Source organism: Penicillium waksmanii (assembly GCF_028829765.1).
Source record: "Penicillium waksmanii strain IBT 27052 chromosome Unknown utg000002l:1.0-3326099.0:1.0-3328782.0, whole genome shotgun sequence".
Taxonomy (NCBI): Eukaryota; Fungi; Ascomycota; class Eurotiomycetes; order Eurotiales; family Aspergillaceae; genus Penicillium; species Penicillium waksmanii.
In genome coordinates, this window is record NW_026643249.1 from 2,636,370 (window position 1) to 2,652,908 (window position 16,539).

The 16,539-nt window shown below is 48.9% G+C and overlaps 5 protein-coding genes across 5 annotated transcripts; 4 read left to right on the forward strand and 1 right to left on the reverse strand.

The window, feature by feature from the left end:
* Positions 1-804: 804 nt before the first annotated feature.
* Positions 805-1,974, forward strand: N7481_002674 (SEC14 family lipid-binding protein; the record flags this gene model as incomplete). Its single annotated transcript, XM_057261893.1, has 3 exons — positions 805-1,098; positions 1,153-1,542; positions 1,600-1,974. 3 exons carry the CDS (start codon positions 805-807, stop codon positions 1,972-1,974), a joined length of 1,059 nt encoding a protein of 352 aa, XP_057126825.1.
* A 1,687-nt stretch (positions 1,975-3,661) lies between these two features.
* On the forward strand, positions 3,662-4,804 carry N7481_002675 (sulfotransferase family protein; the record flags this gene model as incomplete). The annotated part of the gene is made up of 4 exons (XM_057261894.1): positions 3,662-3,738; positions 3,821-4,016; positions 4,137-4,438; positions 4,504-4,804. The coding sequence occupies 4 exons, from the start codon at positions 3,662-3,664 to the stop codon at positions 4,802-4,804; spliced, it is 876 nt and encodes a 291-aa protein (XP_057126826.1).
* A 701-nt stretch (positions 4,805-5,505) lies between these two features.
* Positions 5,506-5,910, forward strand: N7481_002676 (uncharacterized protein; the record flags this gene model as incomplete). Its single annotated transcript, XM_057261895.1, has 1 exon — positions 5,506-5,910. One exon carries the CDS (start codon positions 5,506-5,508, stop codon positions 5,908-5,910), a length of 405 nt encoding a protein of 134 aa, XP_057126827.1.
* Positions 5,911-10,727: 4,817 nt separating this feature from the next.
* N7481_002677 (uncharacterized protein) lies at positions 10,728-11,465 on the forward strand (the record flags this gene model as incomplete). Its single annotated transcript, XM_057261896.1, has 4 exons — positions 10,728-10,875; positions 10,932-10,983; positions 11,042-11,225; positions 11,316-11,465. 4 exons carry the CDS (start codon positions 10,728-10,730, stop codon positions 11,463-11,465), a joined length of 534 nt encoding a protein of 177 aa, XP_057126828.1.
* A 1,165-nt stretch (positions 11,466-12,630) lies between these two features.
* Positions 12,631-16,423, reverse strand: rgsC (putative intermediate filament protein (Mdm1); the record flags this gene model as incomplete). Its single annotated transcript, XM_057261897.1, has 3 exons — positions 12,631-13,154; positions 13,183-13,686; positions 13,747-16,423. 3 exons carry the CDS (start codon positions 16,421-16,423, stop codon positions 12,631-12,633), a joined length of 3,705 nt encoding a protein of 1,234 aa, XP_057126829.1.
* Between the last annotated feature and the right edge of the window lie 116 nt (positions 16,424-16,539).

The window sequence follows — 16,539 nt, forward strand, 5'->3', positions numbered from 1 at the left end:
ATTGAATAGTGGGTTTCAAAGACGAACTCCCAGCGCCAGTCCTCGGGTGCCACAGGGCATTTAAAGCCCCTCCAGCATGTGGAATAATGGAGGATGAATGCGTGACTTCATCAGGAACCCATCTCATCCTGTGGACCCGGTCACAGGTGGAGATGTCAATCGAAGTTGGCCAGTAGTAGCGGCGCCAAATTGAGTTCGTGGCCTACCCTTCATCGCTGACATCCGAACCAAAACAAGATATAGACCGCTGGAAACTCAATGGAGTAGGATAGACGAGGATCTTCTTGTGTTCGAGTTTGTTGATATGCAGCTGCGATCGGAAAGTGGATCTCTCCTGATCAACAAGCGAGGATGGTTCGACGGATAAAAGCCGGCTATGAACTACAAATTGACCCACAGTTTCGTCATTTTTCTATGCCTTGAGTTGCAAGATTACTACTATCGCTTAACTTTCACATCGGTAGAAATGAAAGATGACTTCAGCGAGAATACTTACATCACATGAAATCTTATATTGCAACAGAGATGAAGAGAACTTTCGATAGTAGTAAGGGACCCCTTATCACTTTGTAACAATCACATCAGAGCTGAGCCTAAAAGCCTGTTCGCATGCAACTCAATCTTGACCACTTTGCATTAAGTTCAGACGATTCCGACCCACCGACAAACACGCGGGGGTTTGCTCTTTCATGCCCTGCTGGCCTGACTACGACAAATTCCATCACGCTCATTCACTGAAACCTCCATTGCCAACCAGCCTAAGGGTTCACTTAACCTTCAGATTAAGTTACGATTTGCCCAAATATGACCTCAGACCCTGTTTTTCTGCCCGAGAAGGATGCTGCTTCTTTCCAGGCTTTCATGCTCCTATGTGCTGATAAGGATCTGTTGAGTCGGCCAAAAGGCATCGAAACCAGCGACCGCTGCGATGGCTTATCCGACTATCCCACATTGTTGCGATTCTTTATCGCACGAAAGAACGACCCTAATGCTGCTGTAAACCAGTTACAGCAATCCCTGGATTTTCGCAAAGATCGAGACATTCTACCATTATACGAAGTCGTAGATACTGAGGATTTCGAACAAGCCCGTCAATTTGTAAGACTGACCCCCGGACGCTCAATAGCAGACAACTGACCTGAGATAATACAGTATCCTCACTGGACAGGAAGGAGAAATAAGCAAGGGCTTCCAATCTGTTATTTTGATATTTCTAGGCTTGACAAAGGCGCTCTGAATTCGTGGGAAGAAAGTCGTAGCTCCGCCGGCTGGAGTTTTTCGAAATATGAGACCGGAGCCTCCCCAAAGCCTGATATGCTGCAAATGGCGTCCGTCTTTCATGACAGTCTCGTTCGGTTCGTTCTTCCATTATGCACCATGATGACTGATCGGCCGAATCCATCCACGCCAGTCTCGAGCTCGATTTACCTTGTCGATGCATCCGGTCTTGGTTTGAAACAAGGTTGGAGCCTCAAAACATTTGCCCAAGAGATAAGCTGGCTTCTCTCGACATGTTACCCTGAAACAATTCTGAAAGTCTTTGTAAGTCTTGAGAAAGAATGTTTTCTTCCAAATGGAGCATATTCTGACCATCGACAGGTTTGCAATGCGCCTTCATATTTCGCGACAGTTTGGAAGTACCTGAAGAAATGGGTAGATCCCAACACCGCGGAGAAAATCGAGGTATTGGGTAGTCATGAAGTTTCTGATGCTCTGAAGGAACATATTGATACTGCCAATATTCCCACTTCTTTCGGGGGAGACTTTGATTTTGATCACGGATCACTTCCCGTACTGGTTGAAAATATTCGCGGTCGTTTGTCATGGAATTCACCAGAAGAATCTTTGCCTTCTGGTCCTCTTAAGTTTTCTGAAGCTGCGGATGGAAAACTTACGGCAATGGCCGTTGGGGTCTTGCGAGGGTTGAAACGTAATGAGGTCATAGCAACGATAGACCTAGATGGAGGTGAGTAATCCTAGAGATTGAAAGAGAGCAGGAAATGTTACTGTGACCTTGAATGCAACTCCATCTCCTAAAATGGACACCTCGCCGTGTTCCTGGTATCTCAACAACCGCAATATGTACAAACAGAAAGCGCTTTAGAAAGCAATTATTTCGGCATCTTGAGCGAAATGTGTACAGTATACTTGTCTGATGCGTGCTTAGTAGTACCCATCAGCCGCTCCATTCGTGAATTGAAGCTCAACCATCAGAGCAAGCAGTATGACGTGGAAACATTTCCATTTTTCTCGAGTTTTACTAGTAAAACGACAACATCAAGTTGAGGAGATAGCTCGTTGGCACTATCGCTCGCCCGAGCGAAACATGCTACTAGTATATATCTCAGACGCGGCTGGAAAAAAGGAAAATGGGGTTTTTTTTGGACTTTCCAGAATAAATAGAGTGTCAGTTGCTGGTTGGGACTTTGACATTGTGATATATGGCTCCAGGGCTGTCTGTTGTCTGCCAGTGTGGGGATTGGATAATCTCAACGTCCGCGCACGTTGATGAAATATACTAGTATTGCGAAGTTGAAGACGATTACATCAGAAATGGCTGTATCACATTGGCTGCAGGAAATCCCAACCATTCTATTGAAGTCTTGGAGTATTTTCTCGGGGATTAATAAGCTCAAATTCATTTTGCTGTTAAGGCCACCCACCGCAGTCTCCGAGTGGTCTGAACGGTGGCACGTATCAAGTGCCATGACCAACAAGCGGCGGTCACCCCCGGGCCCTTATGCCTTTCGTATTCTGCCAATTATTTAGCGGCCAATGCTAAGGTCTTGGCACCCGCAACCCCAGCGAAGTCTCGTTGAGTAGGACAGACAGAATGGTCAATCCCGGCCCATCACAACACATGATCACCGTCCGAACATGGGGCTTCTAATCTTCTAATTTCCGCCAGCAACTCGGACATAGCCACCACACTATAATTAAAAGTTGAGAGGAAGACCACATGCAAACCCCCTATTCGAACATCGAAATGGTCCCTAATCGCCCCCAATAGAGTGGAGTAGACGCACAGTGAAGCGTCGAGGCTGAAGGTGAACTGACCTCACCATTTCCCCCAAAAAAGCCACACCCAATCTCTACACATGGCGCGCCCAACCAGCTCAGCAAAGAAAAGCCCCCAATCATTTCTCCCACGCTTCCCCAGAGACACCGCGACGGTTTGCAGCCGCCGGATTATTTTCCCTTTCCGCTATAGCGCGTATCGCACGGATGGTAAGCTGATGAGCAAAGCGTCAAAGGCTCCACCCAGCGCTTCCCATTGGGTTCGTCGTTGGGGAAAATCGAAAGCTGAAAAAGTTACAGTTCACACGTTTTGCCTAGCTTGGTGGGGACGTTTGCGGTTTCGGGAAAATGCACTTGGAAGTTGATTGAGGCTGAGTACAGAGTAGCAAAGGATGGAGCCTGTGCTGATCGAAAGACCATGGCCACGTTGTTTCGCTCTCAAGTAAGCCTTACGCGGGTTGGGATACAAAAGGGAGCTTAAGCGCTCAGCTCATCGGACCCTGGGAGCACGTCAGAGCTATTCGCAGATCATTTTGTACTATTTTTCGTCCCTAGTTGTAGGGCAGCATAAAATCTACTACTTTATTATATATTACGACACGATACGATACGACGCTTCGGGTTCCAATCTATCGAAATCAACATGTCCCGTAACGTGGATAAATTGCCCATGCCGGCAGAGGTGAAGAAGATGAAAGTTGTCGTCGCAAGTGCAAGCCGGTAAGTATCTCTCCTCTTGGGTGAATTGAGAATTCAATTTTGAGGGAGATCAAAGATGCTAATTGAGAACCTTGAAAATCAGAACAGGTACCCTCGGCCTCTACCACGCCATGAAAATTCTAGGATACAACCCGTACCACATGTACGAATGCTGTGTCGTACAAGGAACGCCGCACATGAAGACGCTCCAAGATGCCATCACCGCGCAGCACAACCGTTTCTCTGGGAAGCGGAAATTTGAGAAGCAGGATTTCGATCGTTGGTTGGGGGACTACGATGTAAGTGGACGCCCGTGCCTTTTTAAGTTTATTCCCCACTTCCTTTTTGTTTCAAATGCACATTCGAAGGACCAATCTATAATGAGATCATTCCACTAAAAACGCCGGGTCTATTCAAAGTGTATCGTCGAGGTAGCAAGCTTCATCGGCAGAGATGCCATCAAGGCCTACGCGTCCGACCCAGATGTCAAATTTATTCTGACAGAACGAAGCCCAGCAAAATGGGCAAAGTCGGTAAACAATACCGCTGGAGTAATGGTCCAAATGGCACACTCGCTCCCCATGGGTATCCTGAAGCATTTTGATGAGTTTTTGAACATCTTTTTCTCGCTCAATGTTACGGTTTATGGTGCTTGGTCGGGTAGTACGCTTCCCGGGGAAGCAGATAATGAGCGATTGCTGAGGGAATATTATGTAGACTAGTAAGTTGACGCGGATATCCATAGTGTGAGATTGAAGCTTGGGTACTAACTCTGATATGAATCAGTATCAATATGGTCAAAGAGACCGTCCCTGCCAACCAGATCTGCGTGATTCAGCTCGAAGACGGACTCGATTGGTCCAAAATATGTCCGTTCCTGGGAGTTCCTGTTCCCAATGAGGAGTATCCGGATCGAAATGAGCCGGAGAAGTTCCAAGCTATGGTTCAGCAAGGGTTGCAGCCGCATATTACTGCCGCCTTTTTGAAGATGGGTGCCTTTGTGGTTCCGGTGCTTGGCGTTGTGGGATGGATGGGGATGAAGTATGGGCCTTCTGTTTTTAAAGCTGTTTCTTCAGCATTTGATTGATTTGTTTGTCACTGGTAACTTGAATAATTTATGGGATTTTGGTGGGGCGAAGGATGTATCCTGGGTCTTTTCATTTCTTAGAAATGTATTCTATAGCTGTTTGTCCCGAGGTCGAATGGTGCAGTCTCAAACACGATTCATTCCAGATTGATGGTCAGCTAATATTAATATACCAATTTTATATAGCGCTTTAAATACTCCTAACGCACTGATTCTCTCAATGCTGTACGTCTTCTAACAATTTTCGTACTAGTAAAGGTTCAAGTTACACAACGTGGTGGTCGTGGTGTTATTTAGTTAACGTCCGGCAAGGCCACTAGCCCCCATCCGAGGCCTACCTGGGGGGAACGCAGACGTACTAGTCTAAGGCTAATTTTGACTAAATATAATTAAAGCGCTCAGTAGAAAGCAACTCCAGCCAAATGCGCGGCCCTATGAGCCAGTTGGCAGAAGCCTCTCAGTCCTGTGAGTAATTTTCGCTGTACAAAGTGTAAATAGATCGCCAGTTGGCGGTAAGTTACAACGTTCTTGCCTCGAAGAAACAAATCGCACCTGCCTTTTTTATAGTCTTTCCGAATAACCTGCCTCAGACCACAAGGCCAATCTTGACTTGAAAATATTGTCAGCTCCATTCGATTTCCAGAGAAACTACAGTCCTCCTTGTTTCGATTGACTCGCAGTCACATTGAGTGCCGCTTAAAATGTCACCTCAAGCACCCCAAGACGACCGTTCTAGTGAAGCTGGTCCTGGGTGTCTGGCCTGCCGATATGCGCAACGCGCTCTGGTGGCGTTATGCGACAACATCTGGGCTCTGGAGAGACTGTGTGACTTCGAGGGATACCATCCTACAATGTTTCCCGGGGCCAAAGCTACACCTGATCCGAGAAAGACACACCCGAACCTGACTCTCAGGATTTCCGACTGGAGGACGGCAGCGCGTCAGCCTTGCCGTCTCCAGACCTACTGTGACCGCGTGAGACTCGGTGATTTTCCCTTGCTCGACATATTTTTGATCGGCAAAGTACCCGAACTACATATAAAAGATATTGCCGGATGGTTGGAATGGGAGCAGGAATTTGACTTCAAAAGCCTTGAAAACCTGTGACCTGCTTCAAAATAGGCGGCGCTGCGGAGAGTTACCCCAAGTACGAGCAGCGCTGTCGACCATGGGGTACTAGTCATTGCGGAAGAGAATCGCTATCTAGCCGCAAGAGGAGACCTCGGCAATACTTCCGGGTCCGCTGGCCAATGCTGGCCCAGAACATGATGAGTGTGTTTCTCAAGGAAAATTGATTGGCGCTGAAGAGAAGATCGCGGAGATTTCGCATATATGCCAGTATTCACATCTACAGCCGACCATTTCTGGCAAAACGCCCTCCTATACTCTTTCCCCTTCAGCAAATCTTCCTCGTGGAAGGGAGGTTTATGTTGACCATCGCTCTCAACAACACTCGAAAATCGAAATCTCGATACCCATTGACAACTTATAAATCAAAAACATCAACATCGAGTGCAAATTTCTGTTCATTACGCTCAATAATTACACTGATTGCCTTTTGGACGTATTCAGTTACCATATGTGAACTACTTCTATTGGTCATATCGGCCGTAGGCCTGCCGTCCCCTTGACAGGAACCGAAAAGTTGACAGGCGAGATTCGAAATGTTGGTAGGAAGCTCTCGTCCATCTTGAATAACCGTAATCAGCCTAGACTGTGGCGGCAACCACCTCGGTCTTCAGCTCGGCTACAGCTGACTACAGGGCACTCTAACTAACTCTGTCTGCTTTTGTTGCAACCAAGCCGACCACTATGCCAATGATTGCCAGAACTAACGGCTTTCTTAGGATCAGGAGAGCCAACTTCGTCGCGGGGCGGCGAACCGTTCATCAGAGATTAATCAACACGACCCTCCTTTGTCCCAAGCCGCTCGGCTGGCTGCCCCTAAGACCCCTCCCCCGTCTGGGAGCAGCAGCTTATCCTTAACTCAGATTTCAGGCAGCACACGGATACTAAGATGAAGGAGAAAGACGAGAATTTGTCTTAGAACCCGTCAAAGGGTCACTGGGGATCTAGACCAAAATGCAGCAATAACAGATGGAATACGTTGGGAATGCCTGTTTCTTTGTCTGCTCGATGATTTTATGGCAGTAGTGCTGTATGATTAGACAGAGATAGAGGCAGATGGCTCAAATCTCCGAAGAATAATTGTTTTAATTCGGCTCAATCGAGCTGAACGAGAAGACCACAAATATCAGGTCGCCGCAAACGAGGAAGGATTGGGTTCATCACTCAGTATCATCAGGCAACAACCGATATGGATTAAAAACTCGAAAGTCAGGCCAAAGAACTTCAAGAGCAGTTCAAGTCGGATCAGGATACATTGAACAATAGTGTCAAAAGAACCATCCAGAGATTTAATGCTTGCTTTGAGACTTTCGCCAACCAGATTAAGAACCAAAAAGTGCAGTGAGACCCAAATTGCCCGTATTTATCTACTCGAAACACACCGCAAAACCTACCTTCAAAATCCGTTGTCAGAATATTAAGAACTTTGTGCGTATGGCCTTGAGGAAGGAAGATTCAACCTGGATTTCCACAATCACGGCCTGTGCCAGACTCTGGAATGCCATATCAAGGCACTGTCAAGCGATATCGAGTACAGCACACAGGCTGGTGGCTCAAATTCGATTAAATTCAATTCGATTCAAAGTGCTATCAACATTGCATACACAATTCTCACTAACTATATCATAGGGAGTAGCCATTGGCTGTGAGGATGCTCAGATACTCACAGAGATCAACGTACGGCTAGCATACGAAGCAAAGGAAGCAGTAGCGGTTCGACGAAAGTAATAGCTTGAGGAGAATAAGAAGGAAGCTAGGATAGAAGGCTAGATACACAGGTGTATGGCGTGGATGCCTAGAGTGGTGCCGTAGGCATAAGGCATCCACGAATGGTAACAACACCAGTTCGTTACATTGGCAACAGAATCTCCAAGGGCCAGCCATCCTAACCTAAGTGTTTATCATAAATCACCTAATACTTTAAGTCCAATCTAGTTCATCGGTTTTGATTCTGTTCGAATCTTTAAGCTAATTTCGGAACGACAGAAGACGGTCAATTATGTAACAGACCTCCTCGCCCTTCTTCTCAGTGTTTTTCTGAGCTTCTAGTTCTCGAAATCCAACCCGTGATGAATATTAGTACGACATAGGGCATCACGAAAAGACTCACCCACTATTACATGGTACTGTCAAGGAACTGCGAACTCAATCAACCTGGAACAGCCCTCTGCTTTCAAAGCAAGTTTTCCGGCGTTTGCTCAGATCTTTTGTGAATTTGGGTACTAGTACTATAGGGGACGAGCGGCGTTTGTTGATGCTTTATGTTTCTTTAAAATGCATGCAATAGGGGAAGGTGTTTGCTAAAATGGTGCAGTTGTGTTCCCAGGTGGTTCTTTGAGCTATGTCTCTTAGTATATAATGCCTTTGGGCCTTCCTAGCTATCTTTTCCTCTTTAAAAGCTACCTACTTCATGTCATCTCCATTTCCATCCCCGGCCATCTTCGATACTACATATCATCCCCATATATTTATAATATAGGCCATCGAGGCTACGAATAAATCGCACGTCTTTCAATGGTCCGGTAGATATCGGTACATGTACAAGATAGAAGACCTCTTGGCACATCACCTTGGGGGGGGGCTACCTGTACCAAGGGTAGATGGTGAAGAGGCAGCACCATCAGGTAAGCACACTAACTGGATTATTTCCCTATGCCTTGTTACTAACAACTGGTATTATAGATTTACCCTCCCAGATACTCTGAAGGTATCTCAAGTCTCTTACTGGTGTTGAATAATAGGAACTCTGGAAGTCGAAGGTGGTGTTCTGGTTCATCCAGGTGAATTTTTGTGTCGTGTCCCAAACTGCAAGAAGGGAATTGTGAGCCTTTTCTTTATACCGTCAAGGTATGTTCAAAGTGTCTAACCGGTGCCTCTGTCCTAGAACCCTTTAACGAGACTGTTGGTCTACGTGGCCTACATTCCCGGTGTACGTCTTTGCAAAATATGGAAATCTCGAGGGTCGGTTTCCAGCCCGTTGTGGAGGAAACGTCGCAGTTTGGGATTAGTGGTCTTGTGGCTGTGATGGCACCAAGACTTCAACAGTTCTGCTCGGATTGTGTATGAGCATTAGCGCACTTCTCCTATCGTTATATTGATCGCAATTTGAGAAGGTCAAATCATTTTATTTCCGATCTATCGAATTGATTTTTTTTCTACCCAATCACCGTATACCCAGGGTTGAATTTTAAGCGCTAATTAGACGGAAATAGCCGACGACTACATACGAGCTACAGTACTTACTATTTACAAGGTACGAGTACTAACTAAAAGCTACTGGATCGCTGAAAGGAGTTCGTATATAGGTACTCGTATAGCGAACCCAATCTCGATCTCGAAAGAAACTTAAATCAGGCAAAAGCCATACCCGCGCGAACCACGTCGTGAATGGCCTCCCCTCTTCCCCAGTCCAGTCCAGTCCAGTCCAGTGCTATACAATCCCTGTAAGTGGTGACGTGTAATCCTGCCGATCACGCCAAGGTGCATGTACCGATGTACCGATACCTACCCATCAGTCAGCCAGTCAAGGAGCGGAGCACACTAGTTAGTGAGAAATGGTTGGTGGCTGTAGCTGTAGCTGTACTGTACGAGTAAGCAGACCGAGCCCGCCTGAGCAATCAGGCCACACGAGACGAGTTCGAGACGAGTCTAAGCCCGATTCTGATGCGATCGGAGCGGCAGGGAGCCGGGACTCGAAACCGGGGCGGGGACAGCTGTGCTGCACTGCGCCCGGATGATCTTTTCCCCTCCCCTCTTTTGTCTCGTCTGTCCAGGTGAGTTTGAGTTTGAGTTTCTCTCATTTGATGAGCGCTTCTCGAGGGCGAAACCGCGGACCGAGATTACTCGTAGACAAGGCTGTAGGATACTCGTACGCTATAGACAAGTCGAGGTGATTCGAGTGGACTCAAACTTGATGTAACGTCCCCCGGACAATGCGGGAGGTCGGAGCTGTGGGGAAGTGACCCACTTGGTTCGTCATGGCGATCATCGACCCCATTCTTGAGCCGAGTAGGTGGGTTGGGATGGATGTACTGCGAGATGGGTGGGATTGTAGCGCTGTCAGGTGGAAGGAGTCTGGAATGTGTCATTAAGGAGTCGGTGTAGAAATGGAAATGAAACGAATGGAATGATACGAGAGTTTGGGGGATGTGGAATGATGGTGGTCTGATGGATCAGGTGACCCGGGCCGGGACGACGGAGAGAGGGAGAGACGGGATGGCCGGGGTGGATGGATGGATGGGATGGAAGGAATTGCTGATAATTGAGAGGAATTGAAAGATCAATTTGATGATGTTGCTTACAAGTGCAGCGTGCTCTGGAAGTGTGTGTCCATGTTGATGGCATGTTGATGTTGGCTAATGGCCGATCTCAAATAAAGCCGGGTGGAGCAAATGCGGGGTGCGTCCAAAGTGGCCGCTGATGTCAATGTCGCGTGACGGAGTGATGGAGGTGGTTATGGTGATGGTGATAGTTATGGTGGATTGATGAGGATGATAGTAGTGATGGGTGAATGAAAAGAGGGAATAAAACATAGAATGAAGTAGATGTAGAAGTCAAGTGAAGTAGAAGTAGAGAGGGAAGGTACCGTGTATACCCAGTAGTGAACAGCTGAGAGTAACTTTGTGGTCTGGCATGACTCCATGACTTACTTTGGGGTGGTCACCTGCTCTCTCCTTCCCCTCTTCTACTTCTCCTCCTTCTCTTCCTTCTTCTCTCCTTCTTCTTCTTCTTCTTCTCCAGATTCCCCTGATCTTCCATCCTCTCCCACATTTCACACTCAATCCATCACTCCAACCATGTCAGTCCCTTTAACCAAAGTTGATTCCGCCATCGCCGGCCTGTCATTAGATGACAAACCTCCCGTTCCCTCAGAAAAGGAGGTCAAGAAAGGCCACAAGCGCCTTTCCTCTCAAGGCGCCAATGTCTGGAACATCAAGGACCTAGGTATCTATCTCACATTGAACACCCCATCACTAGCCACCACTCATCATTCCCTCCAGAGGCACAAAAGATTGAACTCGAGCTGCCCATCGAAACACAAAAGACCGGATGGTAAGTGAACACTCCCTCCCCCCCTCTCGTCCAATCACCCCACTCACTCTTCTCACAGGCGGTTAAACGCCTCACCAAGCACAGTTGAAGACAAGGACATCCTGGGGATGTACCTCGTCACACCCCCCGTCAAGAAAATCGAACTCCACTTCCCACTGGGTCTAGAAGTCTCCGCCCGGAATCTGAAGGGCGTGACGATAAAGGACGCCATGGATGCCATCTACAAGCAATACAAGAAGAAGGTAAGTCTCGACTCATCGCCCAGGAATTCACCTTCACTGCCCCGTCCCCGTCAGTCAATTCCATAACACCATGCTAACTCACTACCCCAGAAGGACGACGAACTCCAGGAGCCTTTCCTGAAAGGCTTCGAGTGGGACAAAGAAGATTGCTGGACACGACTCATCGTCCACCAGTCAAGCACAGGCCCACCCAAAGAGTCAGGCAGCAAGAAGTCCAAAAAGAAGAACAAGGAGGCATAGATGGGATCTGATTTGATCTTCACTATCGTCGGGTCCAGCTCACCCAGATCACTCCCTCTGTTTCCGCTTCCACTGCTGCTTCTGCTTCTGCTTCTCCTTCTATGAAACGATCGAAACGACAAGGGTTGACCCCCCTCTCCAATACTGCAAAGTATGCTGTTACCAACGCACATCACACCCCCTACCTCTGTATCCATTCGTCCATTCTCTTCTCTTCACGCAAGCAAGCAATACTGACCATCACCGGTTTGATGTGTTCGGTCCCTGCCCTGCTGCTCTACTCTGTGCTCCTTTCTTGTTCTCTTCTGCTCTACCGCGCTAGAAAGATCAATGGGCTAGCGAAGAGGTTCTGTTCTGTTCTGTTCTCTTTCTGTTCTGTATTTTGCCTCTTATCTTTCTGCTGGATCTCCGTTACCCTGTATCCCGGACTCTCTTCTTTTCTTTTCCCCCTTACATCCGAGTGACCATTTTCCCACCCGCCCATGGCAGGGTGAGGGTGCGGGTGCAGGGTGTTCCGTATGGTACCCCGATATCCGTCTCGTTCTTTAGTTACTCGGTTTTATCAATCAGATCCCCCTAATTCGAGGACTTCCTCTGAACTAAACTCCTTCTTCCATCCCTAATCCTAGTGTTGTTTGTTCTTGGATCAATGTTCATTGTGCATAGCTGCACTGGCACTTCTGTAGTACATACAAGCTCCACTCCGCTCCGGATGAAGGCGGGTCGACACTAACGGCGGATCCCCACACAAGGCCCACTTAGAGTCCGCTAGCTCCTAGCACTGCGCATGTGCATGGCAATTCGAATTCCAGTTGCAATTACTCGTAGATATCTAACTTTTTTTCTTGGAGATCCAGGAGTAGAGGAATAGTTATTTCGCAACGATTCATATACAGCATTATGATTATATACAAAAACATTTCGCCGCTCGTAACAAAAAAGGAGGTGCGCACGGGAAATAACAGCTCAACACCCCAGCGAATCGATGCCCGAGAAAAATAAATGTAAAGGGCGTACGTATCTGTCTTCCGTAACAAGCATTGGATCATCCCACGCATCAAAATAAGGAAATGTCAAAAAGAAAAAGTAAAAATGGGACGCGAGGACCGAGGCAAGGGGGTGAACCAGCAACCTATCTATCCCATTACCATCACATCACATCACATCACCTCCCCCTCCCACCCGCGCCAAAAAGCACCAAAACAATCTCATCCAAAACCGAAAAGGCCAAATGAGCATTAAGATGCCTATTATTAAGCGTCGCAAATATCCGCCTAGCCGCAGCCTGCGCATTAGCCCTACCCACCACATTCCCCGCCAAATCCGGGAGCAGCGTAGCAAGCACAACAGTAGCCTCAGCGCGACTTTTCAACTTCTCCGCACCAGCTCGGGCCTGAAATTTGCGTAACGTTCCATCTGGCCAGAGCGCATCACGCGCTAGAGAGATGTATTTGAGCAGATTTTCATTTTGGCCTAGAGAGCGTGCGCCGTCGCGGACTTTGCGCTCTATTGTTCCGCCGAGTAATTGGTGGAGAACGACGACGACGGCTCGGCCGCGGAGCCAGTTGTTGCCCCGGTTTAGTTCGAAGGTTTCGAGGAATAGGTCGCAGATTGGTTTGATGAAGGGTTCTAGGTCTCTGTCTTCGAAGGCGTTGAGTTCGGCTTCAGCTTCGGCGCTTGTTACGGCGTCTTCGGTTAGGGGGGTCGATTGAGCCACTTGAGCCTAGTGGGACTGCTGACGCCGACGCTGACGCCGATGCCAATCCTTGTGTTGCTGTAGCGGCGGAAATCAGATTCTGGCCTGCTGTTGATAATTGATCCAGAACGCCGAAGTTGCCGAGGAAATCGTCCATGCCGTCTGCGACGGAGCTATATATGCGCGAGACGAGGTCTTTTGTTTCGGTTTCGGCGTGGGTGGTGCTGTCTGTGCGGGGGAGAATGGCGCTTTGCGAGAGGAATGCGCGCAGGGCTCGGCTGCGACAGACTTCTGGGAGGAGGAGGAGTTGTTGGAGGTAGGATTCTAGGGCTTGGCGGCGTTTGCGGAGGAATTCCTTTTGTAGTTTCATGACCATGCGGCGGCGGGGAAATTCGAGGTGTCGCACGGATGCGTAGCTGTTGCGGAGTTTTTGGTGTAGTTCGTGAAATTCGCTGTAGCGGCGCGGAACGGCCCATGATGCGGCGGGCATTTGTTCGCCTGCGTTGCGCTGGACTTCGACGACATCTTTGGTGTGTTAGGTCAGTTGGGATGCATATTGCCCCTATGCGAGAATGAAGTACTTACACATAACAAATTCCCGACCATCAGTTGGCTCGTTGCCTACCATGATTGATTTGATTCGCACAGTCGATCGACCATATAAGCTGTTATCGCCTTCTTGGATGATATACTGCTGCCGCTGCATCTCCTTGCGGTGGATTTCTCGCTGGATGCTCGCCTTGGATTTGCGTAGGATGCGCAATTCGGCAGTGTTGTTCGTCAATTCGGCCTTGCGGGTCAATGCTTCCACGACCGAGTCTTGAGATGTAAGTTTCTCAATGTCGACTGTCAACGCTTCGATTGCCTCGGTCAAGCCCAAATCACCGGGTGCCGCCTCATGGACTTCGTCTGCAGAATCTTTATCCGCGTCGTCAACTGGCTCCTCGTACTCGTCCTCGATGAACTTCTCCTGGTCTGGGAAAAGGTCGTCGTCGAAAACGCCGAAGCGTCCATTGCCGACAAGACCGAGTGATGCGATGCTCTTCTTGCTTTTCTCAGTCTTCTCAAAGAGAATATTGTCGCCTAAGGGGACCTCTGATGAATTACGAGGTGAAATTTCAGGACGCTCTGGTCCAAATAGAGAGGATGAGGATGTAGCATCGGTGCTTCCTTTCAAGTCATCCACACGTGCATTCTTTGGCTCATTCGTGATGATGTCGTTTAGAGCTGCCTCCATCGTTTCAAGGACATGGCTCTGGGATGCTTCAGCCTCCCCGTTCGGCGAGTCTTTATTCAAGCTATTGGTAGACATGGCCATGTTGTCAGTGTCGTAGTCATCGTCGAATAATGGTACTGATCGGTCGGAATCGATTGACCGTCGCCGGGAATCGTCGTCATCGAAAAGCTTGCCCATGCCACGCACGTCGCTCGATGAGACGGCTGCCCGTCGAAGGTCCCTTGGCGGTCTAGTTCCCGGCTGCGAGCTTGTTCGTACAATGAGAGGTGGTAAAGGTCGTCGCTCGGGAGGTTCGAATGTAACGGTCGGTGTTGGAGGTTTAGCCGCGGCGTTTGAGCCAGAGGCCTCATCCGACGCAAGAAATTTCCAATAAAGATCCGACTCTTTGAATTTCGGGTAGAAATTCGCCTCCAGTTCTTCCAGTACGGCGGATTGTGTCGATAACACGACTCTGCGGGCCTTGCGATACTGCTCCGCGGTCGCGCGCTTCCCAGCACTGAGAAAGGTCTTGACTGCTTTGCGAGACTCGTCGGACACTTTCAGCTCTGGCTTGTTGAGATAAGTTTCACTGAGGAGAGCAATGTCATTTCGATCAGAAGTACTCCATGCTGTAGATGACGGCGATGCTTCGTCCCCAAAGTCGTCCTCCAGCGGGTTGCGGAACCCATCTACAACGATCCAGTATTGAACCAGAGACATCAATTTCTGGCGATCCATGAACTCCATAAAGTAGGAGAGGCCCGATGCCTGGTGGAGCACATCCGCAAGGGCTGTCTCCTTCGCTATTGGGGGATTGGTATGAGGCGCATTCACTGCGACCTGAGGTATGGGTGGGGTGGAGGGGATACCCCCAGGGACAGCGAGATTTGCAACCTTCTGGTCGAGGACTCGTTTGCCTGTTTCTAGGCGTTTAAGATAGACCGGATCTTGTCCCGCAACCATACTCTCCCGCTTCAATTGACTGACAACCGCTGCGCGGAACCGACGAGCATCTGACAGATTGTTACATCTTCTGATAGCTCGGACGAACCGTTCAAAGACTCGCTCCGAATCATTCGCAGCCAGTCGCGGAAATGGCTGACCGCGCTTGGATTTTGGGGCTGGGGATGCGTGCTCGTCCAGCGCAGCGCGCAGCTTACGAACGGTCTTTCGGTCCTGCAAAGCGGTCCGTCCATATGCTTCCACCAGCTGATTCCACGTATCCGGATCAGACAACGCTGTCATGATGGGTATGAGCACCGCGCACGAGATGATTTCATGGATCAAGACCGAAACGATCCTACTGTTGAGGACGCTTTCTGGAAACAGCTGCGGGGAGAGGGTCACGGCTATCTTTCGAAGATACTCCTGCTGTACAAGCTTGGGATCAGATGCCGAAAGAGCCGCTGCAGGATGAAGACGACCTTCGCGGAACTTGTTGGCGATGGCGCGATCTAGCTCTTCGGATTCCGTCACATTTCGATCCAGATTTCGCCCACGGACTAAACGCTCCGCCACATCGAACTCCTTGAGGTGAGTGGTCAATATCGGGACGATGCGCGATATGATCAAAGAGATCAAATCTTCTGCCAGCAGTCGATCTCGCAGGTTTTCGAGGGCCCCGCGGATCACTCGATCGATTTCATTTGGGAAGGTCGGATTGGGACTAATATTATGATACCACGACGATACAAAGTCTCGCGTTATGAACGAAAACAGTTCGTCGAGTCCTTCTGACACGACAAAGGATTCGGGGTATAATGGTTTTCTTTGGTATCGGGCCGTCTTCCGCGCATTGAACACTTCTTTCCGCCAGTTCTTGGGAGTGATGAACGCCACTGAGACATTTTTTGAACTGCGAGCACTTCTCGCAGTACTTCGGACGGTGAAGACAACGAGAGCGAGGAAACCAGCGGATGAGAGGGCGGCGCCCAGCGCCACGGCCCATCCTAGATATCGAAGGAACGGCAGCCAGCGAACTACCAGGCCCCATGCGATAAATCCACCGACGCCAGCTAGAATCAGATCGCGACGGTAAAGGGTCATTCTCCCCGGACACGTATGAAAGCTCCACGTCTCATGACGGACTCGGCGCAAGTTAGGAGTGGGAAGCTCGACTCGGCATTGACGCGATCGACAGAGCTTGGGGAACGGCGGTGAGG